Raw genomic sequence first — 27,718 nt, 5'->3', positions numbered from 1 at the left:
TCTTTATGCTTTTGATTATTTGAGAATGTTTGTTTGTTTCCTCAGATGGCACTACTGAGTACTGATTTTTTATGGTAAAAGTACAAAAAAGAGGTGAAAAACAGAAGAAATATTACATTGAACGAACAAAACCAGGCAATGTCCTTGTACATATGCATTACATCTTATTCAAGAATGGCTACCGCCACTGGTACTTCTATAGCTCAGGAAAAAATTTAAAGGTAGCCAAAATAGGATTACTAACCGTTTCAAGCCCTTAATCTGATACAAGTTAGCAAGAAGATTTGAAGCATATTTACTGGAATATTTCCAGAAACCGTTCTTCCAAGAATCGTACTAAAATCAGAGTGTCATAATTTGAGCCAGATGAAAAACAGATCGAACCCGAAATGAGTGAAAAGGAGACCATGCTCCATGAGTATTTACATCAAGATGCATCTATAGATCTATCAGCCTTGAATTTAGCTTCAAGATTTACGGGAATTTCGAACTTCATCACCACCTATATCAGAAGAAGAATTGCTGCTTAATTGCCTGAGTTCAGATCGGTGAGCTGAACTACTTCCTCCTCCTCCACTGCCTTGACCTTTCTTGGAATTGTCTCTGCTGCTTTTGCTTTTCTTAGAATTGTCTCCTCCTCCGCTGCCTTGGCCTTTCTTAGAATTTTCTCCTCCGCTGCCTTGACCTTTCTTAGAATTGTCTCCTCCTCCGCTGCCACTGCTGCTGCCTTGACCCTTTTTAGAATTGTCTCCTCCTTCGCTGCCTTGACCTTTCTTAGAATTGGCTCCTCCTTCGCTGCCACTGCTGCTGCCTTGACCTTTCTTAGAACTGTCTCCTCCTTCGCTGCCACTGCTGCTGCCTTGACCTTTCTTAGAACTGTCTCCCCCTCCTGCTCCTCCACTGCCTTGACCTTTCTTAGAACTGTCTCCCCCTCCTGCTCCTCCGCTGCCGCTGCCTTGACCTTTCTCAGAACTGTCTGCTCCACCTCCTGCTCCTCCGCTGCCGCCTTGACCTTTCTTAGAGTTGTTCAATTTTGAGTCGATACGCATTGCTTTTGCTGAGAAGCAGTGGCGGACATGGATTCTGTGACTTTTTGTTTCTGTTGAGCCACTGCCTTGAACATTCACAACTAAAATTACTTCCTTATCGCGTGTATCTTCAGACCACCAGTTTTGAGGGATGCCATCAACAAAATCTTCCAGAGTATGGAATTCTTCGTGATGCACTGAGACTTCTGCAAACTGCTCAGGATTGATGATGCCAGCAGTGGGTGTGACCTATATTAACAAAAATGCAAGAAAATAAGTTACGTCATAGTATATATCAATGATTAGTCCAGTAAACCGAGAATTTGCCCTGAATTCAAGGACCTGGACAATGATTTTAATGTGGTAGAATTCATTTCATTTGCAAATGAATTTCATATAAAAATTTATTTGCTAAGAATTCTGAAGTTAAGTACTAAAAGTAGAATTCATTGAATTTGTAGTCTTCCTAAGTGGTACCTCATTAGTTTAAATTTTACAGTTCTATAGTTTTTGTTTAAGTTAAGAACTTATTTCAAATTCTATCAATTTTGGTAGGATATAACCCAAACTCCTATTCCATAGAATTAAAAAGAATATATCTAATTTTAAATGAATTTTCATTTATACATGGCAATTATGGTTTTATAAATGAATTCTAGTTCATTTATTACCAAATAACCACAGAGAATTACCTCAAGCCAGCGTGGAAAGCCATAGCCACCTCTAGGACGATATACAGTTTCTTCTCCATCATCCTTGGGATGGGCGAGACCTTCACAGATCACTTCGAAAATAGCTTTCTCCTTCTGGCACTTGTTGGTAATGCACAGAATGGATGTGTCCTGGTTCTGCAGGACAATGCTGTTGGTGCTTACGATGGTTTCCGGAACATATCGCGACTCTTCAAGCAAAGACCTGATTTTCTCATTATTCCTGAGTACTTCTGCGAATCCTTGTCTCCTCACTGATCTGTCAACATGAGCAAGTTGGACAGAGAACTTACAACGCACAGGTTTATGATCACTCTCTGTGACATCCATGCAAGCCTCGTATCTGGTAGAAACGGAGAGCAAATGTTAGAATGATAAAGGATGGAAAGAGATATCGGAAAATCATACTACGAAACATACTGTACAATCGATGCTACTACAGGACATTCTAAACCGCATTCAGAAGTTGGAGCTGACTTATTGTCACGAAATATTATTCTATCACACCAAGCAGGAATACGTTTTTTCTCACCAGCGTCATACCCTGCAAAGAATGTGTGTGATGGAAGTTCCAAGCTGAAACATTTATACAGATGTACACCAAATGAAGAAACTAAAACCCTAAAATAACCTTACCTCCCAAACCAGGTTGGTTTCTTTCAAATTTGTAAGTGGGAGGAAATCTGATGAGAGCTTCACGCATTCCTTGGAAAACTTTTCCTGCTTTCATTTCTGCTCTGAGCTGATCCTTTTCTCTAAGCCAATCAAAGCTTCTTTGCGAAACAAAATCCCTTGCTTCATCATAAGATATACCAAAAAGCCGGTAATTAAAATCACCAAGAAACACAACCATATCTGCCTCAGATAACTCAGGTTTCGTGTCTTCAGTGTTGGCAGTTACAGCCTGTGAAAACACCAAGACCTTTCCAGTCACTGATCATTAGAGAGCTAGAGATTATTAATGCAGGTTGTAAAGATGAGAATAAGATACATACGTTTGCACCCTTAAGTGTTTGTGAGGCTGTTGAGACACCAGCTGCAACAGATAGGACCAATGGGAAGCCACAAATATAAAGCAGCCAAAATAAATATGTGGAGAAGGCAAGAGAGCAACACAAAAACAGGACTCGCACCATACCAGCTGCTGTAAGGTGTGATGATCGGCTGAAGACCATATTTTTATAAATGTGATCAAAATCAGCATTGCGACGATTGACTGCTTCCAAATGTGCCGCCAAGTGACAGTTGACAAAGCACATTATCCTGTCAAGAACCCTGATCCTCAAACCTACACCTCCCTGCAATCGTAAAAGTAGCCTAGCCAATATATTATGTTGAAGAAAAGAGCAATTTTAGGAGAATAAAACTTCAAAACATAGTCACAACCAAATCTTCAAAATTTCTTATTTGCTCATAACAGTGGCAACAGTTTTGTTTTCTACAACAAATGCCTTAGAATTCTCAATTTCTCTGTAGTTTGATGAAAGGGATTGGTGAAAAGAGATGGGAGAAAAAGTAAAGGCATGTGTATTATACTGTGTATTGAAATCAAGGAGGAAAGGAATGGTAAAATTAGTTTCTTCTCAAAACTGACAGCTCAAACTAGAGAAGCACCAAGTGATTGACTGAATTGGACCCATCAATTTTTCTCTTTCAGAGGGGAAAAAATGAGAGATGGATAACTGCTTTGATTTGAGCTTTTACAGAAGTCAAGTGAAATTGAGAATTTGTGTTCTGTTTCTCCTCTGTCTGCTACTGAGAAAGGACACTAAATTCTTAAGCTGGTTCAGATGAATAAAATCTAAAACCATCTAAATGTACCAACTATCTGAAAAAGATCAGGTGTATCTTCAGAACCAAGTTGTAAAGTTTCTTTTCCAAAAATAAAACAAGATTATCTGATTTCAAGTATTCTTGGATGCAAAAACTTATGAAGGTCTATTTATAATTAAAGATCTTCACATATAGATCTTCACTGTCTTGTATCTGATACAGAAGCCTGAATTGAGGCTGCATCTTATGGAATTGCTGTGTGTTTCCCACTGTTGTCAAGTTATCACCATAAAGAAATCTGTGTCTTTATACATAAAAGAGAGAGTTTTCCAGTAGGAACATATTTCTTTTTGTCATTTCCAGTGTGTTCAAAATCATGGCTGTCAATGAAGTGGTGGCTGACTGCTTCACCAGTCCAATTAGTCTAACTCGGCAAACAAGTGGTTAAAAAAAATTAGAAAGGATGACCCAGAAGCATCCCATATTGGGTTCTAAGGAGGGTTGACATATGTAGACTTCCCCCATTTTTCCAGAATGTTGTTTCCGTAGTTTGAACCCAGTACCTCCAGGTTACAAATACAGTAATTTTTTTGAACTCAGAACCTCCAGGTCACAAATGGAGTAACTTGCTATTATACCAAAGCCACGAAAACATTAAAAAAGATTAACAGTTTTCAAGGAAAAAGTTTGTATGTTCCCAACTGTTCATTGGTCTAGTCCTGATTTGCTAGGTCCAGTTCTGAAAATACTGTTGATTCATTAGAAAATAGTCAATTTCGGTACCAAACTAGTCAAACTTTTACCTGGATTCTAAATTGAAAGCTAACAAAAGCAAATTGACCATTAGCAGCATTGCAACACCAGTTGCACAACGAGTTACCATACGAATTATAAAAGCTATCACTATGTACTAGACATAGAAAAAACATCTATAATGGCAAGAAAATTCACCTTATTACCAATTGCACGTCCAAAGCCACATGGAACTGCTCCAGCATCAACATCACCAACATGTGCTCTAATATTCTTTCTTACCCTAATCAATAACTCAAAATATAAGTCTAAAAACAACATAAGAACATAGGACCATTAAGAGATAAACAAGGCAGGTTACAAAAGAAAGAAAGATGAATAGAAACCCAAAATATAATTAAAATTGCTTACCAAAGAGATATAAGCAAGCCTGCTAGCTGCCTGGAACCCATACGTTCAAAAGCAGTTCCCTCATCCAATGCCTTCCCTATAGTGTCCTGCCACCACTGGCCAATAGAGCTCCCTTCAAGTCCTACCTACAATCAGAACATGAATAGGAAATAAGATTATTTATAAATCAAGAAACCGAATGTAAGTACATACACAGGGCAGTCAGAAGTAGAAAAAGTAGAATAGAAACCAAAGTGAATGAGTTCTTGTAAATGATCATAATCTTTGCTTGACTTAAAACTGGTTGAAAACGTAAATGTTGCAATCCACTAATAAATTTATGTCAAATTAAAAGGTGAGAGAGAAAGGTAGCCTCAGCACTGGATCATAGCAAGAATTTCGTTCTACGAAACAAATGAACTTTGAAGGTAGACAAAACATTTAAATTAACCAGCTAGAGAAGGGAAATGTTAGGCTTTATATAGAATGCTTTAGAGAGAGAGAGAATTTAGAGAGTAATAATTAATACATCCAAGAGCAAGAAGCACAATCCAGAGATGCATGCTTCAACTAATATGATTTTAAGATGGCAATGAGAATTTGACATGAATAATTCATGCCATTCAATTATTATATGGAATTTTTAAAATGGTTATGATGTTTTCCTAGTATAGTTGTGATTTTACAACAAAACAAAAGATCATTTCGCTTTCAAATATTTGATATGTCAACTTGGCAGCCAAGTATGTAACTCAATTAAAAAACTAGAATCTAAGCAAACAATAAACCACCATCTACATTAACACAGGTAATCAATTTAGTCTTACAGTTTCTTTAGCAGCAGACATTGCAAGAAAACCTGCACCCATCTCTACCTCTTGCAACCCAACAACAACAATGCCAACATCTGACACGGCAGAACCTAACCATGACATAAGTGCATCATGAGATGCCCTTCCTTGACCAACATTCCATGTTCCAACTAAAATTTTTAAGTTGTGCCGTCGTGTATATGCTATTTCCTTTTGTGCTAATTCTGCTCGTATTATGCTGTCCAGAGGTCCTGGAGATGTGAGGCTCCATCCACGAATACCTCCATGAGAAGCCAAGCTATAAAGTTGACCATTCCCAACAGCCAACTTTAACACAGCACTGTTATGAGCAACCCATACTGCAATTAGATTTCCCTCAAGATCCAATATTTGGACAATTCCACTCACATATCCCACATATATCCGTGTCCCAAATGTGCAGAAACATTGAACAGTAGAAGAATGGTGAGTAAAATCTTGCAATCGAGTTCCATTTCCATCCCACTGCACAAGGAGTCCATTTGAACATCCACTCCATATCATTCCATCAATAGTTAACACCATTGCTTCTGTTCTCTTGTTCTCTTCTACAAATGCTCCTGCTCCCCTAGTGGCAACTCGGCGAACAGCATCTGCAGCTCCCATTATGGCATTCCGTGAACGTTGCAAAAAGCCCTGAGATTTTTCCTTTTTTGATGTGGAAACAAATTTTACCTTCATCTCATCTTCAGCCGGCTGTTCTGGTGGCGGTTGTGATGCTGATGACAGGTCAACTCGATTTTCAATTTGACCTTCAATGTTAAATACTTTCAGAAGCTCCTTTGTACGCGCATCCCTGCAGAAAATTAAAATGGGGACAATAAATCAGTGTAGTAAACTGCAATGGCTATAGTACTGTGCAGATTAACAGTGTACTATTATTTTAACGCTGTGAATTAAGTGGAATTAAATTACAGGTACAGACGTGCATCAGAAATACAGTAATAAAAAAACTTCTTTAAAATTTGGTAATGCTTGTTTATGTGAAAAGTGTTTATGAACATATACAATGTAAATGTGCAAATATAGAAATATTATAAACTTCATTCAAATTCTGCAATATTACATAGTTCTAATGAACATGAAATTACAATAAGCAGAATAATGGCACTATTGCCATATTGACTAGCTACACCAAGCATTAAGTTTGCCGTTTCTTTTCTTCTTTATGTTCCAGTACATGAGCAAAGCTAATAATTTTAAACTACTATGAACTAAATTATGTCCATAATGCAGCACGCATGAGTGGAAACTTACCATAGAGAGAAAGAGAGAGACTGAGCACCCCAAACCTTAGCTCTACCTTTATCAGATAACAAGCACTTCACATCTGAAGAAGATAAACTACAGGCACCGTTTACAGTGACTTGACTCCTAAGGTCAATGTGTGACCTCTCTACCAATAAAGCAGCCATGTGTTTTTCCTCTGGTGAAAGAGAGAGGGATTTTTCAATGCTTTCCCATGGCCAGATTCTAATAACACCTCCATCACCACCAGACCACATATCACCTAGATCAAAATGCAATGAATAGAAAACAAATCAAAGATCACCTAATAAAATGAATCTTTTACTTCTCAAATAAAAAAGTTTAGAAAATCATCAAAGCAAAGAAAACCATTACCAAATCAAAATCAACAACACAAAAGAAAAGAAATCTTACCACAAGAACTCATTACTACAGAATTAACAGCACCTTTGTGAGCTTGCCAAGATAATCCTTCTTTAAAAGGAACATTTTCATCATAATTCTGATCCATTTTCCAAGACCTAATTTTCCCATCTTTATGTCCACTCCAAACCAATCTATTCCCAACATCAACCAACAAACATAATGCAGGCGATGTATTAGCCGATTCATGAAACGGCGCCGCATCCTCATCACCTCTTCTAACTCTTCCCCCTAATCCACATCCTGGCTCAAATGCCTTAGCAAAGCTCCAAACTCTAACTCCACATTCTTGCCCAGCCCACAATTGCGTCTCCGTACAAGCAATGTTTCTCAAGAATTTCCCTACTTGAGTTTCCCTAAGAGGATGTGGTCTCAGTTCCAAACACGGCGGGCGGCCTGGATGAACGGCGGATCTGACCGGAGCTTTGAAAAATCCGGTAGCGCCATTTGCCGTAAATTCCGGCAAAGACGGAGTTTGGCGGAGTTCTTCTTGAGGACCTTCAACACTTAGGCATAAATCAAGCCTTTGCGAGAGGTTATCTTCACGGCCACTGCCGCCCATAGCGTTATAGGCAGGAGAGGCTATAGATGGTGACGCGTAATGGAAGAATTCCTCTTCGGAAGACTCCATAGTAAAGTGGTCAGAGCTGGTGGCAGAAGGTGTTGCAATGTATTCGAGGCTGTGTTTTCTGACTGGATGGTATCGTTTTTGGCCGGAGTTTGATCGGAGTTGTTGGCTGTAGGAATGCATCTTGCGGCCTGGCGGTGGGATAGTGCCTAGTCCCGCCAATGCTTCTTTGTCTTTGTCTTCGTCTTCGACAATTCGATCTTCCATGGCTGTTGGCGCTGGTGTCGTTTGGGGATAAGAATTTGTTTTTGGAAAGAAAGAAAGAAAAAGGAAAAGGAGAAAATGTGCAAAAAGAAAAATGAGAGAGAGATAGAGAAAGAAAGTGCGGAATGAAGAGATCCATAAGAGAAGGAAAAGGAAGCACAGAGAGCCAGAGAGAGAAGAGTTAAGCGCGGACGAGTAAGGCGGGGGATCTTGAGGACTGTATGGTGAGGAATTTTCAAATTTATTCATATATATATTATTCTTATTCTTATTCTTATTATTAAATAAATCCAAAGTCCTATACCAAAAACATTATGTTAAGTTTATTTTCTCAATTTAACTATAAGACAAATGTCATCCATTTAATAATATAAGTCATTTTTTTTATGTCGAAAATAGTAAATTCATTCACATTGAAAAAAAAAATAGTAAATTTGTAAAGGAAAAAAACGTTTTATTTATGATTTAACAATTTAAATAAAAATCAAATTATAGTTAATACAACACAAATTATAAATAAAAATAATTTGATATATATATATATATATATAATGTTTAATTTTTTCACTTAAAAAAATTTGATTTTTATATATTAAAGAAACTATCACCATATGAGCCTTGTATTATTTGAGCCGAAGACAATCGAAGTTCAATGGACCTTCGGATACCGGTAGTTATAGACGGAAAAAAAAAATGGTCATTGTACTTTTTTCTATAAAGTAAAAAGAACTATATATGTTCATAATCAATTGAAGGGAGCAACTGTGTAGCTTTTATGGACTTGATGAATATGATATTTCATTCTTATTTGGATCAGTTTGTGGTGATATTCTAAGACCAAGGAAGAGCATGATCAATATTTGAGGATTATATTACAGACTTAGAGAGAGAAACAGCTTTATGCTAAGTTTAGCAAGTGCGAGTTTCGGCTTGATGAGGTAGCATTTTTTGGACATGTGGTTTCAGCTGATGGTATTAGAATTGACCCAAAAAAGATTGGAGTAATCCTTGATCGGAAGTCGCCTGAGAAAGCTATAAAGGTCAGGAACTTCTTAACACTGGCTGGGTTTTACAGACGGTTTGTAAAAGAATTTTCATCTATTGTCGCTCCATTGACTAAGTTGTTGCACCAGAATGTCAATTTTGAAAGGAATGACAAGTGTCAAGCAAATTTTAAGAAGTTGAAGACGATGCTTATAGAGGTGCCTATCTTGACACAACCTATATCGATAAGGATTATGTGGTCTTCAGTGATGATTCACATAATGGACTTAGGTGTGTGCTCATGCAAGAGGATAAGGGAGTTACTTATGTTCTAGACAACTTAAACCTCATGAGAAGAACTATCCTACTCATGATTTGGAGTTGGCAGCCATAGTTTTTCCATTGGAGATTTGGAGGCATTATTTGTATGGTGAGAAGTGTTATATCTTCACCGATCATGAGAGTTGTAAGTACTTACCTAGTTAGAAAAAGTTGAATTTAAGAAAAGAGATGTATGGAGTTATTGAAGGACTATGATTGCATCATTAGTTATCATCGAGGCAAGGCTAACGTGGTAGTAGATACCCTAGCAGGAATTCTTAGTTGTTTTAAGAGCATTGAATTCTAATTTAACTTTGATGGTTGATGAAGTTATTGAGGCTGAGTTGAGAATTAAGCTAGTTTGCTTTAGCAAGTTCGCGAAGCACAAGAAAAAGATGAGGAAATAGCCTTATGGAAAAAGTTGACTCGATAAGGAAAGAAGAAAAGATTTATGATTAAGGATGATGGTTGTTTATACTTTGAGAATAGAACCTATATACCTAAAGTTACACAGTTGAGAAAGAGTATTCTTAAAGAAGCACATTGCTATTCTCATGTCATGCACACCAATATGTACCAAGATTTGAAAATGCATTATTGGCGACTGGCTTTTAAGAGAAGTGTAGCAAACTTTGTTGCAAATGCTGAACTTGTCAACAAGTGTAAGTAGAACATTAGGTTCCAAAATGTTTTCTACACCCTATTACTATTCCTGAGTAGAACTGGAATATGATCATTATGTACTTTGTTGTTAGGTTGCCTCTCACACCTAAGAAGAAAGATGTTACTTGGATGATTGTGGGTAGATCGGCTAATTTGACTCATCTCCTTCCTGTGAGAACAGATTATACCCTTAAGAAATATGCAGAGTCGTATATTGATGAGATAGTATGGTTGCATGGTATGCCTATCTCTATTGTCAGAGACCTGAGATTCATATCTAGATGTCATTTATAATATCCAATAGATGTCATTTGTAATACACCACATAAAATAAAATCAATAATAAAAGAAGAAATAAATGAAATAAAAAAATGCTAAATGACGGTTACTATAAGAGAGAATATGCAACTTACAATTATTTTATAATAAATTATAAATGCCCTTCAATCAATTTTATTTCTACGATAAAATCTACAATAATTTTAGTTAAAATTATATTATGCCATTTTAAAGGGGTTTTGAAAGTGAAATTTTTTATTTATTCTATTAAAACAAAACCAACAAAGTCTATAAAATTTATCAAATGAAAATAAATTAATTAAAAATAAAAGAAAATCCCTCAACTAGTTCAAATACTTAGATTCACATATTTTTTAGTAAAATTGAAAAAGAAAACAACCACAACTTTTACCAAATGCATTCAAGACAAAAAAAAAAAAAAAAGAGATCCGGAGAATAATTTTTTACAGAGAATTAATAAAAAAAAAGTAAAATTTGAGAAAAAAAATGAAAATGGAAATTAACCCTTGAATGAGGAAAAGATGTCATAGCACGGGGAGCTTTTGTGATTATCCACAACACATGTCATGTGTGGTGGCAATTGCATGGGAGGATAATGAGGGGGTGAAGAAGTAAGTGATCATGATCCAACGGCTTGCGCTAAGTGAGAATCGAAGATATTGTTAAAGTTACAGCTACAACTATTGATGCAAGTGTTGTTGACAATTTTTGGAGGTATTTTGTTAAAGTCATTTAGATTTTGTTGTATTTTGTTGAAATCAAGAGGTAGGTGAACTACCTTGCTTTTAGGTAGGTTTGGTGAACAACCTTCCTTGACTTATGGAAGGTTGGTGAACAAACTTTAGACTAGCTCTACTATAAATGTTTACATTATGCTGTAATGGAATTAATAAGCAATTAATTATTTCTTCACACTCACAAAATCTGCAGCTTTTTCTTTTTCTGCAGAATTTCCTTCTCTTAATTTTCTGCTCTTCTAAACCAACAAGTGGTATCAGAGCAACCTTGATCTCAAAGGGCTGTGTGTGTGTTTGAGTGAAAGTCATAGAGAAAGCCACCAAATAAACCAGAATTTGTGAAGTTTTTCTGTTTATTTGTTTTTCCTCAAATGGCTTCCAGCAGCATGTCTCTTTCACCACCTCATTTTAATGGGGAAAACTATCATGTTTGGGCTGTGAAGATGAGAGCTTATTTCAAGGGGCTTGCATTATGGCAGTATGTGGAGGAAAACAGAGTACCTCCACCTCTTAATCAAAATCCAACCCTTCAGCAGATTAGACAACATGAAGAAGAGGTTGCTAAGGCTCCAAAAGCTCTGTCCTATATCCATGCAGCTGTTGCAGATCCTATCTTCACCAAGATTATGACATGTGAGACAGCACATGAAGCTTGGGAGAAGTTAAAAATTGAGTATCATGGATCTGAAAAAACTAGACAGATGCAGATATTCAATTTAAGAAAAGAATTTGAAATGTTGAAAATGAAGGAAAATGAAAAGGTGAAAGATTATGTTGATAGAGTTATGAAAATTGTAAACCAAATTCGATTGTTGGGAGAAGAGTTAGAAGAGAAGAGAATTGTGGAGAAAGTTATGGTGACTCTCCCTGAAAAATTTGAAGCCAAGATTTCTTCTCTTGAAGAAACTTGGGACATGTCACAAATATCCTTGAATGTGCTTTCAAATGCTCTACAAGCTGTAGAACAAAGAAAAGCCTATAGGGAAGAAGAAACCATTGGAGAGAAGGCTCTTGTTGTGACTCATAAAACAAAAATGCAAGAAGGAGGTTCAAGAGGCCAGCAAACTGACAGAAAACCAAAAATGAAGAAGAATTTCAGAAAAAATTGGAGGAAGGACAGATTTCCACCTTGTCCACATTGCAAAAAAACAAACCACACTGAGAACTACTGCTGGTTCAGACCTGGAGCTCAATGTAAGGTGTGTAAGCAATTTGGTCACACCGAGAAAGTTTTTTCTACAAACCAGAATCAGCAAACACAAGCCCATCATCATGCACAAGTCACCGAAAATTCTGAAAAGTATGAAGAACAACTATTTGCAGTAAATGAAATTGAAAAATGTGGTGTCTCAATTGAAGCTAAAGAAGCATGGCTTGTTGATAGTGGCTGCACTAACCACATGACACCAAACTTGGTGAATTTCGATAGCTTGGATACAACCTATTCTTCAAAAGTCAGACTTGGAGATGGTAGGCTTGTTGATGTCAAAGGCAAAGGAGATGTGATTGTACAAACTCCTTCAGGTACAAAGCTTGTTTCCGATGTTCTTTATGTACCGGAACTAAATCAAAGCTTGTTTTCGGTTGGTCAATTACTGGATAAGAATTACATTTTGCTATTTAAAGATAAAACTTGTGAAATAAGTGATCCTTCTGGCTCAAAGTTATTTGCTGTCAAAATGAAACGGAGAAGCTTTCCTCTAAATTTAAGAGACTTCAAAGAAGAATCTTGCTTGAGTCATAAAGAAGAATCTGATTTGTGGCATAAGAGACTTGGTCACACCAATCTCAATTCATTAAAATTGCTACAATCCAAGAAGTTAGTTGCTGATTTGCCATCTATAGTTGAAGAAGACAGCAGTATATGTGAAATATGTCAGTTAGGCAAACTCAGCCAAACACCATTTCCATCTGATCAAGCATGGAGAGCTTCTATGAAACTTGAATTAATACACACTGATGTGTGTGGCCCTATGAGTATCTCATCTTACAATGGCAGCAAGTATTTTCTATTGTTTATTGATGACTACACCAGATTCTGCTGGGTATATTTCCTCCAATTCAAATCTGAAGTTTTCAAAATGTTCTTGAAGTTTAAATCAATGGTAGAGAATCAAGCTGGCTCCCCAATCAAGATTTTAAGATCTGATAATGGGGCTGAATTTACATCCAATCAATTCAATCAATATTTGCAAGAAGCTGGCATTCACCATCAATTAACAGTAGCTTACACACCTCAACAAAATGGTGTAAGTGAAAGAAAGAATTGATCTGTGATGAATATGGCGAGATGTCTCTTGTTTGAGAAAAATCTACCCAAAGTTCTTTGGGCTGAAGCTGTAAACACTGCTGTATATCTTCAAAATCGGCTTCCAACCAAAGCTATTGATGGAAAAACTCCTTTCGAAAGCTGGTTTGGAGTTACACCATCGGTTGGTCATCTCAAAATCTTTGGAAGCATATGTTATTCATTTATTCCAAATGCAAAAAGAGGGAAATTGGATCAACGAGCTGAAAAAGGAATTTTAGTAGGCTACAGCAGTGAATCCAAAGCCTATAGAATTTTGAATCCTGTTACTAAACAGGTGTATGTCAGCAGGAGTGTCAAATTCGATGAGAAAGGTGAATGGGATTGGAGTAAAATGGAACCAGAAAATTCTAAATCAATTCTTGATTTTCAGCAAGAGCAAGAACTTCCAGTTGACAATGAAGAAGAATCAAATGAAGATGATTATGCAATTAGAGGAACTAGATCCCTAGAGGAAATTTACAGCAGATGTAATGTTGTCTCACTTGAACCAACTCAGGTGGATGAAGCCTTAAAATTGCCTGAGTGGAGAGCTGCCATGGAGGAGGAGTTGAAGATGATTATGAAGAACGAAACATGGATTTTAGTTCCTAGACCATTGAATAAGCATGTAATTTGTAACATCCTAGTGAGTTGAGTTGAGTCATTTCATAGAAGTAAGTTGAGTTGGGTTGAATCAAACCTTGTTGGGGTAGAATGAGAGTATAAGTGGACTTATGTGAATGTAAAGTTTGGACTTGTTTGCATCAAAACATACAGCTTGGGTATGAAGTTGTAGCCTTTGTATACTTGAGGTACCAATTAGATATGTTACACAGCCAAATCATTTCTTCTAGAGACTACCCGTGGATTCCATTTCATTTTCATTTCTTCATCCTTATCTTCATCTTCTTCCTCTATTTTCCTCTTAAACTTTCCTTTCTCCATCACGTTTAATGTTGGTGAAGATTTTCATGGGAGTTAAACATTAATTCAACTTCTATGCTATCCAAGTAAGTAAACCTTCTTGAATTTCATACTTGAATCATTTGGTGATATTTTTAGATGATTTATGAGAATTCTTGTGTATAGGAGAATAAAGTTCAAAAGTAGCAGAAAAGAGAAGCTAAAACAGAGTCCCAGCTTTTTGAAAAACAAGGTGTGATATTTCTTTATATTTACCATTTTCTTTGCATGAGAAATTGTGTGGAGTGTTGCTCATGAGATCATATGTTGCTTATTGTGGAGTGAGAGGATTGAAAATGATGTGAAAACAGGGGATGGAATGAGTTTATGAACCAGAGTTTGCTGGAAATGTGACCAGCAACTTCATCTTGATTTTGACCCCAGTAAACGATGGAATTAGGAATTGTCACAGAAGAGTTATTTGTTCCTTTTTGTGTTAGCTTTACACACGTTTCGGAATCATTCAATTTGGAGTTGTATATTGAGAGTTATGGCCAAAAGAATACAGACTGCACAGAATCACGTCGCGCGCTCGCGCATGCTGGAAAGCACGTCGCGCTCGCGACTTCCCATTGCGCGCTCGCGACTTGAGTCAGGTAGCTCTCTGACTCTCAATTGCAAAACTCGCGCTCGCGAGGATCATATGCGCGGTCGCGACTTTGGCCAGAAACTCTCTGACTCTCAAATGGCACATTACGCGCTCGCGAACTCCACAAGCGTGCTCGCGACTTCATCTCGCGCTCGCGACTTGTGCTGCGCGGTCGCGACTTGAGCCAGAAACCTCTCTGACTCTCAGGATGCACAAGTCGCGCTCGCGACTTGCACATACGCGGTCGCGACTTATGCTGTGACACTCTTTTGCCTTTCATTTGCTATGTAATTACATTCATTTGCTCAACATGCATGCATCCAATCATTTTACAACAAAAATATAAGATAAGAACATGGATTAAATCAACATGTAAGCATTTATATGGTGTGAGATCAAATCAACATGATGAACTATGAAGTTATGCAACCATTTATGTGCTATTGTGTTACATTGTTGATATGCTAATATGAAGCTCCATTGAGGTTGGGTAGAAACCATGTAGATAAGGCTATGTCGCGACATAGAATAGCAGATCTGCACCCATACAGTTTGGAACTCCGGCTACAGGCCGTTGAGTGGATATGATTAAACCGTGCGGTGCAAATCCGGTTAGGGGCACCAAAACGGACAATATTGGCATAGGCGAATCCGGTTTGGGGCCTATAGCATACAGTTTCATCCAGTTACATACAGTTTATCTTATCACTTCGGTTTCACTATAACCTTATGGAGCTATACAGTTATATTGATTACAAATTGCATAATCATACAGTATACTAAACAGCAAGAAAGATCATCAAGTTAAACATGAAAGTATCATGATATGTGTGCTTACATTCCATATGTGAGTAAATGTGTATTTATTTCCACATATGTATGTGCTTATATGTTTCTTCATTCAAGTCACTGAGTTTAATCAAAGTTGCAGAGCTCATACAGCATAAAGAACATCAGGTAAGATCATGATAGTATCATAATACGTGATTAAAGGTTCATGTAAAGGAATTATGAGATAATTAGAACTAAAGGAGTTATGTGATTATGGTGTGAATTAGAAGTTTATTCTTTGCTATAAAAATACATTTGTGTTGAAATTTACTAAAGCTATGATTTTCAATGCTTTTATGCAAATTTGGGTTTTCAGTTAGTTGTCATCACACTTTGTTAAGCATGTGAATTATGAGCACACTGAGTTTTATACTCAGCGCGTCGATTTTCATCACGCGCAGGTTGAAGATCGTGGTTGCTACTTGAAGACTTGAGGAGTACTATCAAAGCAGAAGTGCTTAATTTGGTCATAGTAGATTGAGAGATGTAGAATTAAGAATTATGGCATGTATTAAGATTTATGGCATGTATAATTCTTTTATTGTTAGAGCTTATGTGATTGTAAATATAAGTGAAACATGTAATTATTTTGGTGTAAGTAGTTGGAGATAAGAATAATATTTATGACATGATTGAAGATGAAATAGTTTACTATAGTTGGTATGATTAGGTCATGAAAACTTGATATAGATTCTGAATGAAATTAATTACTAGAGATTAAATGCTTTTGAGGATTTATATAATTATGTAAAGATATATAGAAAGGGTTATTGTGTTATGATGCTTCTTGGAGATGTTGGAAGTTTGAAGTTTCATTGGGAGTGTTTTGTAATCATATTTAGTATACAGGATGATATCAGCATGACAAGACAAAAGTTCAACCAGATTGTAGCGTCTCGGCTCGGTTCATTCGGGTTAACGGGTGGACCGGGAAGGGGTGTTACATAATTGGAACTAAATGGGTATTCAAATTGAAATTAAATTCTGATGGCTCCATCAATAAGCACAAAGCAAGATATGTTGTTAAAGGCTACGCTCAACAGCAAGGGGTTGATTTTACAGAAACCTTTGCATCAGTTGCAAGATTTGACACTATCAAATTGATTTTGGCACTAGCAGCAAGTGAAGGTTGGCAAGTCTTTCAATTGGATGTGAAATCAGCTTTCTTAAATGGTTCTTTGAAGGAAGAAGTGTATATTGAGCAGCCTGAAGGTTTTAATGATGGAAGCAATAGAGTGTGTTTGTTGAAGAAAGCACTCTATGGTTTAAAACAGGCCCCAAGGGCCTGGTATGCCAAGATTGATCATTACTTGCTGAATTTGGGTTTTAAACGAAGCTTGAATGAGGCAACACTTTACGTAACTCAATAAGGAAGTGATGTGCTTATCGTTTCTGTGTATGTTGACGATCTACTTGTCACAGGTAACAATTTACAATTAATTCAAGAATTCAGATTGAAGATGCAGCAGGTTTTTGAGATGAATGATCTTGCCTTAATGTGCTATTTCCTTGGGATTGAAATTGCTCAAGATGAGCAAGGGATTTTTATTTCACAAAAGAAATTTGCTTGGGAGCTGCTTAAAAGGTTTGAACTTAGCAAATGCAAACCAGTGAGTACACCTACAGCCCATGGAATAAAATTGCAAAAGGATGATGGTTCTCACTCTATAGATGCTTCAACTTATAGGAGCATGGTTGGTTCTTTGCTGTATTTATCTGTAACAAGACCAGATATCATGTTTACAACAAATTTACTGTCGAGATTCATGAATTCTCCAACTGAAAACCATCTTACAGCAGCCAAACGAGTTCTGAGATATGTGCGAGGAACTGCTGAATTTGGTTTGTTTTATAGAAGATTAAATGGTGTGAAGTTGTTGGGGTTCTCAGACAGTGATTGGGCTGGTTCATTGGACGATATGAAGAGCACTACTGGTTTTTGTTTTTCACTTGGTTCTGCTGTCATTTGCTGGGGAACAAGAAAGCAAGCTTCAGTTGCTCAATCAACTGTAGAAGCAGAGTATGTTGCAGCATCTGCTGCTGTAAACCAAGCTATATGGTTGAGAAAAGTATTAGTTGATCTGAATTTTCAGCAAGAAAATCCAACTAAAATACTTTGTGACAACAAATCAGCTGTTGCTATGGTTAAAAATCCAATCTTCCATGGAAAAACCAAGCATATCAAAATCAAGTATCATGCAATTCGTGAAGCTGAAAAGGAAAATGAAATTCAGATTATTCATTGCAATTCTGAAGACCAAACAGCAGATATTTTCACCAAGGCATTGCAAAAACCAAGATTTGAATTTCTTAGGAATAGACTTGGTGTTTGTCTCAACTCTTGCATCAAGGAGGAGTGTTAAAGTTACAGCTACAGCTATTGATGCAAGTGTTGTTGACAATTTTTGGAGGTATTTTGTTAAAGTCATTTAGATTTTGTTGTATTTTGTTGAAATCAAGAGGTAGGTGAACTACCTTGCTTTTAGGTAGGTTTGGTGAACAACCTTCCTTGACTTATGGAAGGTTGGTGAACAAACTTTAGACTAGCTCTACTATAAATGTTTACATTATGTTGTAATGGAATTAATAAGAAATTAATTGTTTCTTCACACTCACAAAATCTGCAGCTTTTTCTTTTTCTGCAGAATTTCCTTCTCTTCCTTAATTTTCTGCTCTTCTAAACCAACAGATATCAGATATATTTAGCGATAGAGTATCATTAAAGAGAGAGAAATCAATGAGTCAAGACGAGTTAAATCAATAAGCGAATGAGTTAATTAAAAAGAGTGGCTAAATTAGTGGTTTCTAATGGTTGTGGTCGGAGATGGTGGAGATGATGGAGATTGGTGGCGATGTTGGGAGTTAAGCTGGACTTTGGAGATAATGGAGATGAAAGTTGAAGCCAACAATAAATTAATGGGCATTTAGGAATTTTTTATAGCATCCATATGGAACCCAAGTGTTTTGCTGATGTGGTATTCTTTAGTCCACGTTGGCTGCCAACGGTACAAAAATTGGGGTCTATTTTGTCACAGTCAGAATTTCCGCCTTCCACGTTAACATGAATAACCTAATTACTTTTTGTTAAAAGTTTATATACGATATTGTTTTTTGTTGAGATATTAAAATATAAATTCTTGAAAAGTTAAAACACAAAAGATTAATATCTGCAAATTTTTCACATTCAGACATTGGAACAGAAAATTTTGAAAAGTTCAAACACCAAATTTATTAATTATCTATTTTCTAAAATACCATAATTACCAAATTTATAAGAAATGATAATAAATGATGTATATTTGCATTCTTTTCATTTTTTCAATTATTTGCATTCTTTTCATTTCAACAAAAAGTCTTGTTGAAGATTAAAACATAATTTAAGATATATATTAATATTAGAAGAAGAATAAATGAAATATTATGGGTAAATTAGGGAAAAAACGATAAAAAATTTGATTAACTTAATCTTGGTGAAAAATTAGTTGTCCCTGTATGAAAAAAAGGAGGGAGTATTAATTTATTGATAGTTGGATGTTGGAGAGGAGAAAAACTAAAATTTACCTCAAAATATAAGTCGTTTAAGGTTTTTGCATGATATTAAGAAAGTAATTAAAACAAAATCAAAGGTGATAGTTATTATATTTAATATAAATAAGGGTAACATTGACAAAGTGTCATTTATTACTCCTTAAAATACTGAAAATAACTTATATTTTAGAACAAAATAATAATAAATGACCACTTGTACAATTCAAATTTATTAAGTGGGATTGATCCGGATCATCATGATCCATATAGCATCACTTTTTTAATAATGCCTGTAAAAATAATAAAATTGAATTAGCAAAACTGGCATGCATAGAACTTTATCTTTCTCATTTGGACCAGCAATCATTTACCTCTCCTCCAAGCTAAAGGGTTATAACGAACACACTAAGAGGGTTATAAGGAACACTTTTTTAAAAAGACTATCTTATTGTATTTATAAAAGAAAAACAAAACTTAAAAAATCTGCTATAATTGCAGTGGAAAAGTTGCAATTTCTCATATTTCTTGTTAGGATTAATTCAAAATAATATTATTAAAAATATTTTGACATTTCAATTTTATTTAGTGCAGATTTTCTGCATAGAATTTGATGTTTTTGTTATTAGGATTAATGATTTTTAGGATTATTTTTAGGTCTTATTTGATTCACTTGTAAGCCTACAAATAGGCATACCCTTTTATTAATTCAATGAAGTGCTAAACATTGTAAATTATCTTGTGCATTTCCATTCTTCCTTCCAAAATTTCAACATGGTATCAGAGCCTTCCTTGGATCCGAACCTGCATAAGAGAAGTTCCCGTGCTGGGTCGTACCCTGGTATCAGAGGAAGAAACTCTTTTTGAATATTGGAGAGATGTGCTCGAAGAGAACATTGGAGAAGTGTTCAAAGAGAACATTGGAGAGATATGCTCCAAAATAATAAAAAAAAAGCGATGAGAAGTGCATCAATATTTGATGAGAAGTGCATCAAAATAATGAGTTGGAGAGAGTTGCTTCAACAAAATTAATTGAAGAGAGGTGCTTCAAATGCTAGATTAAAAATTTTTAATTGTTAATTATTGTAATAAAAAATATTATGTTTGAATTAAGAGAGAATGTTAGGATTCATTCAAAATAATATTATTAAAAATATTTTGACATTTCAATTTTATTTAGTGCAGATCTTCTACATAGAATTTGATGTTTTTGTTATTAGGATTAATGATTTTTAGAATTATTTTTAGGTCTTATTTAATTCACTTGTAAGCATATAAATAGGCATATCCTTTTATTAATTCAACGAAGTGCTAAACATTGTTAATCAAGATGCATTTCCATGCTTCCTTCCAAAATTTCAACATTTCTCTCTGTTAAATCATGCCAGTTTTTACAGAGTTCATCATTGTGATGTGAACGATAGCAGAAACAAGAACATAGCAACTGCAATTCCTTCAACCGTGAGACGGCCATCAAATTGTCATAGCAAGGAGCGAGTCGAAGACCTCTTCCATCTTCCAAGCTTCTCTCTTCCCTGTTGATGTTAAGAAATACTAAATCTTAGAGATCACCAACTAATAATCACAGGAATGCAAATTAAATTTATAAAATTTTCAATATACAATCTTCCTTAGGGCATCCACAAAAATATGAAACAAAGCAGAGTAAGAACAATACAAGTCATCACCCAATATATATTTTTTTTCAAAAAAAAAGCCTACAAATCTAAATATTAACTTCCATCTCCAATCATTTTTTTTTCTGGGTATTAGGGAAATCTCATTCATATTTATCAAGCTCTAATTTTGTGGTAATTATAAACTATGCATTAGAAAATATTATATATGCATATATAATATAAAATTTATAAGCATCGATCAGTTATATGTATATTGTTATACATAATCTTTGTGACCATGGCTTATTTTATTTTATTTTATATGCAAATTGTATTTAGGCCTTTCACATCAATATATTGTTTACAAACAATAACAGGTAATATATGAAGTATATACTTATTTTAAGTCATTTTTATAGATGAAACCAGCTTAAAAAGAAAAAAGAAAAAAGAAAAAAGAAAAGAAGAAGAAGGAGAAGCAAAGAAAAGACACCAAGTGCCACCTCTAGTCAAATTCATCATCTAAACATCATATCCATTCAACAAGCATATACTAAATTTGATAATTACAATTTCTATGAATTATATGATTTATTTTGCATGAAACAAAATTCACACTCATGTTAATTAGAAAAGCTTTTCCACATACCTTTCGAGCTTTAATCGCCAAATCATTATCGACAATGGACACTGCCTTGAAGCCCAAGGGGTGCAATACCTCTTCATAGCTACAGGAGGAATTATGACAAATTCAATTTTTTAGGAAGAGAAAAATCTTTAGAACTAAAAATGTATTGTCATGTTATTAAGATTAGAACTCAGGAAACACACATGTCAAAAACAAAAAAGAACAGAATCACGGAAACAAAAACTGAAGATGTGGAATTACTCAGAGACTGATACTTTATATGGGGGTCCACCAACATGATCATCAATCTGCGAAAATTTTTCTGATTTCAGAATATATATTACGCACTAACTATACAGATATAATAGATGATTAGGACATTAGCCATTTAAATAGAACTTGTCTCACAAGACACTAATTTGAAAATCACGGCTGTCCATCCTTCACCGTAACTTTATTCTTGTTCACTTGATAAAGGGAAAATAAGGCAGTAAATATGCCAAGTGATAAAATAGTTACTGGAAAAATTAGTGTTATGAGCTCCCCATCAGGTTTTAAGAGATCCTGGATCTTTAATGCCCATCGTGCTCTCATCTCTGGTTCAATGGCACAAAAGAACCTGAAAATTTTTCATTACCATGCTATCAATGTAATCCTTCTAACAGAGTAAACAAGCATGTTATCAAGTTGTCTTACGTATAATCAATGATGAGATCAAACAACTCAGGTGGATGCCAAGTGAAGAAGTCAGCCTTTAAGAATGTAAAACAATTTGCATTTGGTGATGAGGAAGATAACTGCATTAGGATTAAAGAGAAACTTAAAATAAGTAACTTTGAGGAAGAAGTAGAATGTGGATGCCAAGTGAAGAAGTCAGCCTTTAAGAATGTAAAACAATTTGCATTTGGTGATGAGGAAGATAACTGCATTAGGACTAAAGAGAAACTTAAAAGAAGTAACTTTGAGGAAGAAGTAGAATATAGTAAATACTAATTCAAGCCACCAGTCTCATTATAAATCTAAGAAATTAGAATTAAATTCCGCAAGCACATACACTTAATTATCATTTGGTGTCAAGTGATTTGTTCAATGTCTTACCAACCAATTTTTTCATGTGCTCAATCATGAAACTAGGGTAAAAATAAAATCTAATGAAACAAAAGTCTAATTAGATAATCAGAGTAACTAAACTGTGCTTTAAGATCCCTGTCCACCACACTCACTAGTGAAATAAGCATATCTGGAATAGGAGGAATGCCAAAAGAAAAACAAAATATAAAAAGGTAGCAAATTACAACTAAAGAAAACTTATCTTGCTAAAATTAAGATGTTAGCTTGAACTTTGCAAATATGTTATTTAAATTTAACTGCAGGAACTAAATGGATCTACACATGCCCATTTCATCCTAAAAACCTTTGAAAACTTCTTAATCAACCACCTATTTCACACAGCACACATTGACAGGCATTTCATATACCAACATTGGAGACCAGAACATACGGCATGGTTCATTTCTTTTGAAGCTACTTTGCCTAAGAAATCATGTACCATAGCAGTTTGTGAACACACTTGTGCCAAAAAAAACAAAAGATGAAAAGCTAAAGATCCATATTACCATTTTGTCCTGTCATTTCAAAAGTGTTACTTATCTGAAGTGAAATGTGCCTGCACAGTGCTCTTACCTCTTCTGCTTTCTTAATGGCTTGGCCAGATACATCTAACCCAACAACATAGCGCTCAGGGGAGGCAATTGCAAACACATCATGACCCTGCCATATTTGAATAATTCATACCAAATAAATAATACATACATGAAAATTCTAAATCTAAAGACCTAATAGCCATTAGCTGATGTTCCATAAATAAATGAACTCATGGGCAAAGAGTGATTTACCCTGTAAATTGCTTTCTTTACGGTAAGCCTTAAACAAGTAGATGTTACAAAGTCAATGTTACAATGCCAAAAACTCGCATGCAGACATTGCAATTGAAGTTCTATTCAGTAAACTGATAATATCAGAAATGACTTGGCTCTAATGATTTTTAATGTAAAAATTCAACCTTAATTAACTGAATATCACTCATCCAAATTATCTCCTCTTTTACTAATCCCATAAATGAATACCTTAATTTATCATTGTTACCTTAAATCAATCAATACTTTTCACAGAACACATATACAGACAGAAGAGATATAGAATTTGCACCTGTACTAACTGTACAATCAGTAATTGCTCTAGAGTGTATCATGATTTTGATCGACTCTTACACAGAATAAATGGAAAAAAAATACACAAACATGTAACAGACGATAAAATTTACACTGCCACATCCAGGGACTAAAGCCCTGCCCATAGGAAGGGCTCCTGTCCGATGAAGGTGCAATAGAACAGGTGTTGGCTGTCCTAAATCCCATGGGGTCAATCCCTGCTCCCAGCACTTCTCCCAACCACCTAAGGAGTTAATTATGATAAATATTTCAGATACTAGATGTATACTAAGGAACCTCAGTAGAAACAAAGAACATCAAATTCATTCCATGCCAGGGTTTTAAATAACAGAATCAGAAATAGCAACAGCATCATGGATTGGGTCTGAATTGGATTCAGATGTTTTGAATCCACCGCCAATGTCGTGAATTTCCAAATTCATTTACTCAAAATCAACAATGAACTAGAATTCAATAAAATATGAGTTAAACAAAATTAATAAAGTATGCATAAATTAAGTTAATTGGACTAAACACAACTAGTGGTCATTTCTCATAATTCGTTTACTGTTTCTACGCAAATAGGGAATCACCCGTAAAGAAATAGAAAATAACATAACCATGGGCTAAAATTCCATTACAAAACATCAGAAACATTGTGAAACAGCATTTATTTTAAACCATAAAAAGCAAAAATAAAAATATCCTCATTTCTTCTGAATTATCATAGCTTTATTGTATATTGAGTAATTTAGTAAATCCCTGCAGACATGTGCAGGAATGAAAGAATAGACATATTTATACAGACACAAGTCTAACTAAAGCAACAAACACAGAAAAACAAGAGCTACTTAGAGACCATACTTTGACGACAATTGCTAACTGTAGTGTAGTTTGTAAGAAGTGTTTTTTTTTTTTTTTTTTTTGGAACACAAGATGGCCCGCGAACTGCAAGGATTGACATTTTAGACATTGTATGGCCTACAATAGCCTCTTCAGTGTCAACAAAATTAATACCAGGCTCTAAAGCATATGCATGGATATCACTTACAAATTAAATTGTGAGATTGTCACAAGAAAAAGAATTTAACAGCATAAGTTTATAATAAGTTCATCAATGCAGAAGCATGCAGTTACAATAGTCTCTTTGACAGTCCCAGCAAAAGAGGTTAACACCCAAATACATGATATATTGTCAATCTTCATCATACAAATCCAAATTTCCGTTATTCCAGGGAACTCTTTCAGTGTTCTCTTCTCTCACTGGTATGTTTCCCTGATTTTATTTATTTGATCCAGGAATCTAAGTTATTTGCAGTATTTCTTCTCTGATTCCCTTTGTTTCTTGTGTTCTTCTCAATTTCAGTTTCATGTTTCCAGTTTGGATAAGATATTGGGGATTGCTCATCCTATTAAAGGAAGGGCCACGGAAAATTCGATACAAACCTTCAAATGTTAATTTTCTTTGAAGATAATCACCATAGTTTTGAGTTTGTGGATTACTTCCAGAGAAACTACTGTACACTTACAGCAGAATGGAAAGGAGCAGGGGTTTCATGCATAGAGTTGACTAAATGTACAGTTATAATGTCCTGTGAGTTCTTTAATTATGGGACTAGTATTCTTTCCACTGTTAGATCTCACACACGCTTCAATGTTAAGATTAAGAAATAATCCTGCATGTCATAGCACAGTAGTAATTTTTTTCCTTCATAGTTAAATCATAGTAGCTACATGTAAATTCATCCTTTAACCACATAAACTACTCTTAAGTCTTATTCTTTTCCTCTTTCTATTTAAGTTTCCACTTACCATTCTGCACATGAGTGTTTCTTGCCTGAATTCTGCCAACGACCAGAGAAGGAGTTGGATTTGAGGTGAAATCAGAGAAAATGTAGAAAGATGGGAAATGCTGTCGCAGTCTATTTGCTTGGGAATGTCCACCACTTCTTGAAGACAAAAAACTAACAAGCGCGCTGGGTTGCAAATCTTTAAATCAGGAAGTTTATGTTTTGAAAGTACTATGAGAAAGCTACCAGTGTTATACTAGAAGAAGAAGCCTTCCAAATAGACGCTTTGTTGTCGAAATACGAAACTCCATTTATATTAAGCTAATATATTGAGTAGAATTAGGAGATTAAACCATAAACTAAGGCTACATGTGAGAATGACCAAAAAAATTAGAGATGATCCCCTAAGGCTGGCTGTGAGTAGAAGTTGGTACCACATACGGTTCTGGTTGATTTCTCCCATGGCTTAAATGTGAATGTAAGCTAATAAACTGCTCTAGTGGTTGAAGAATTGGGTAAGATATTATCGGTTATCAAAAAAAGAAAAAACAATCAAAAATGCAATTACTTTTGCCCTTATGGAAATGAAACCAGTGGATTTCTTTTTCAAGAACTGATAAATGAATAGTTATCCAATATTTTGTTTATTCTCTAATACCACATGTAAAAGGAAACGTTAGCCGACAAATTACCATTCTTCAAAAATGAGGTCAAAAAGAAAGTAGCTTAAGGAATCTGAGCCAAGCTAATTCTTCAAATTGAATGATGATTATAAATGTAGGCTTCCGAAATGGGGCAGTAGAGACATTACTCTAGAATTCAGTGCCAAGTGACTGGGGTTCAGCCTTTAGATATCAAGGTGATGGCCGTATGCCCATTTTCAAGTGTATTTTCCAAAAATCAAACCTACTAAACGCAGAAACCAATTCCTAAACAGCAAAAATACAAATCAAACACCTTCGCCGATCAAAAATAGCAACATAAAGTTATCGGAAAACATCTTTAGAACATAAAACAAAACAAAATCCGAAGCTATTCAATCCTAATGCAATTACATTGTTAAACACATCACAAGCCAAATTTTTTATCGAAAAAAACGCATAGTAGTTTACCAGACGAGTCGGTTTCTAGGAGTCGTTGGATTTGATGAACTTGAGGATTGAATTTAACGTTGCTCTCATTTCGATACAGTTGTTCTTTTCTCTTATTATCCATATTCTGACTTGTGGCGCGAAAATCGAATCTTCTGGAAGGCACCGTTCTGTTTGTGGACGCAGGATTCCGGAGGAAGAGGAGAACGCTTGAGAGCCGACCAACAGAGTATGATCGCATATCGTTAATATCGTTCTGGTTTTGACACCGGACCGGAGTAATATTTTTGGATGTTTTAAAAAACGGTTGAATAAATAACTTCACCCCTAAATTTTTATCATTTAACTTAATTGGGATTTTTAATTTTTATTTTGAATTTTTTTATTTATAAAATTAAACTTATTCAATATTTCAACTTGCAAGACTTCAATTTATAAAATTAGATTCATAAAATACCTATAAAATAATTATAAATTTTAAAAATTATTATTTCAAAAATTATATTAATTACACGTCAAATCAATATTTTGTATATAAACCTTTTGTTTGGATAGATTTCAATTATAAGAATTTAATTAGATAAAATTGAACAAAAATAAACTAAATTTTACAAAAATAAGTGAAATTTCCAAATTGATTCCATAAAACTAATCAATCCAATTTTTACGATAAAACTACCTTTTTCCTTCTAAAAAGTCAATTTTTAAAAATTTTTAACCTATTTATTTTATCAAAATTGACTAAAACCATTTAAAATTTTATTTTTTTAGAAAAATATATTTTTTAATATTTTTTAGCATTTATTTATTATTGAGAAGAGAGATTCAAATAAATATACATTTATAGTTAAATTAAATGTAATAATTTTATTAATGTTATTTTTTACATATTTATTTTAATAAAAATATAAATAAATAAATAAATATATATATATATAGTATAACATAAATATAATTGATATTTATTATTTATTTTTATGAAATAACTATTTAAAGATATTTTAGGAAACAATAGTACATAAATTTTCAATTATAAATTTGTATATAAATTCATAATATAGCATATAAATCACTTGTTTGGAATAAGTGAATTTTATAAAAATTATATAAAATTCATTTATTCTAATTAAGAGGCAGAGTCAAATAGCAATTACTTAAAAAATTAAAAA

General features: G+C 34.7%; 2 protein-coding genes across 6 annotated transcripts; both read right to left on the bottom strand.

Annotated features, from left to right (window-relative positions):
• Nucleotides 1-94: 94 nt before the first annotated feature.
• LOC105641889 (type I inositol polyphosphate 5-phosphatase 13) lies at nucleotides 95-8,221 on the bottom strand. Of its 2 annotated transcripts, XM_089720957.1 has the most exons (11): nucleotides 7,168-8,144; nucleotides 6,763-7,015; nucleotides 5,482-6,301; nucleotides 4,676-4,800; nucleotides 4,463-4,547; nucleotides 2,877-3,036; nucleotides 2,734-2,774; nucleotides 2,375-2,642; nucleotides 2,159-2,282; nucleotides 1,721-2,081; nucleotides 95-1,277 (listed from the first exon to the last, which is right to left on the bottom strand). In XM_089720957.1, the coding sequence occupies exons 1-11, from the start codon at nucleotides 8,009-8,011 to the stop codon at nucleotides 468-470; spliced, it is 3,891 nt and encodes a 1,296-aa protein (XP_089577083.1). In that variant the 5' UTR covers nucleotides 8,012-8,144; the 3' UTR covers nucleotides 95-467. The 2 variants fall into 2 exon arrangements, with proteins under 2 accessions (XP_089577083.1, XP_089577085.1); XM_089720959.1 differs by having other exon boundaries at nucleotides 2,734-3,036; nucleotides 7,168-8,221.
• Nucleotides 8,222-20,475: 12,254 nt separating this feature from the next.
• Nucleotides 20,476-26,848, bottom strand: HOL3 (S-adenosyl-L-methionine-dependent methyltransferases superfamily protein). 4 transcript variants are annotated; one of them, XM_089722077.1, is made up of 8 exons: nucleotides 26,571-26,848; nucleotides 23,782-23,912; nucleotides 23,142-23,228; nucleotides 22,155-22,255; nucleotides 21,978-22,077; nucleotides 21,720-21,766; nucleotides 21,480-21,558; nucleotides 20,476-20,746 (listed from the first exon to the last, which is right to left on the bottom strand). In XM_089722077.1, exons 1-8 carry the CDS (start codon nucleotides 26,788-26,790, stop codon nucleotides 20,693-20,695), a joined length of 819 nt encoding a protein of 272 aa, XP_089578203.1. In that variant the 5' UTR covers nucleotides 26,791-26,848; the 3' UTR covers nucleotides 20,476-20,692. The 4 variants fall into 4 exon arrangements, 2 of the variants coding, with proteins under 2 accessions (XP_089578203.1, XP_089578204.1); XR_016321022.1 differs by lacking the exon at nucleotides 20,476-20,746 and having other exon boundaries at nucleotides 21,867-22,077; XR_016321023.1 differs by lacking the exon at nucleotides 20,476-20,746 and having other exon boundaries at nucleotides 21,481-21,558; nucleotides 21,662-21,766.
• Nucleotides 26,849-27,718: the final 870 nt, after the last annotated feature.

This window comes from Jatropha curcas, chromosome 5 (assembly GCF_041381405.1).
Source record: "Jatropha curcas cultivar XTBG-Jc1 chromosome 5, XTBG_Jcur_1.0, whole genome shotgun sequence".
In the NCBI taxonomy this organism is placed as follows: domain Eukaryota; kingdom Viridiplantae; phylum Streptophyta; class Magnoliopsida; order Malpighiales; family Euphorbiaceae; genus Jatropha; species Jatropha curcas.
Note: the sequence above shows the minus strand (reverse complement) of the source record. Positions and strands in the feature narration are given on the sequence as shown.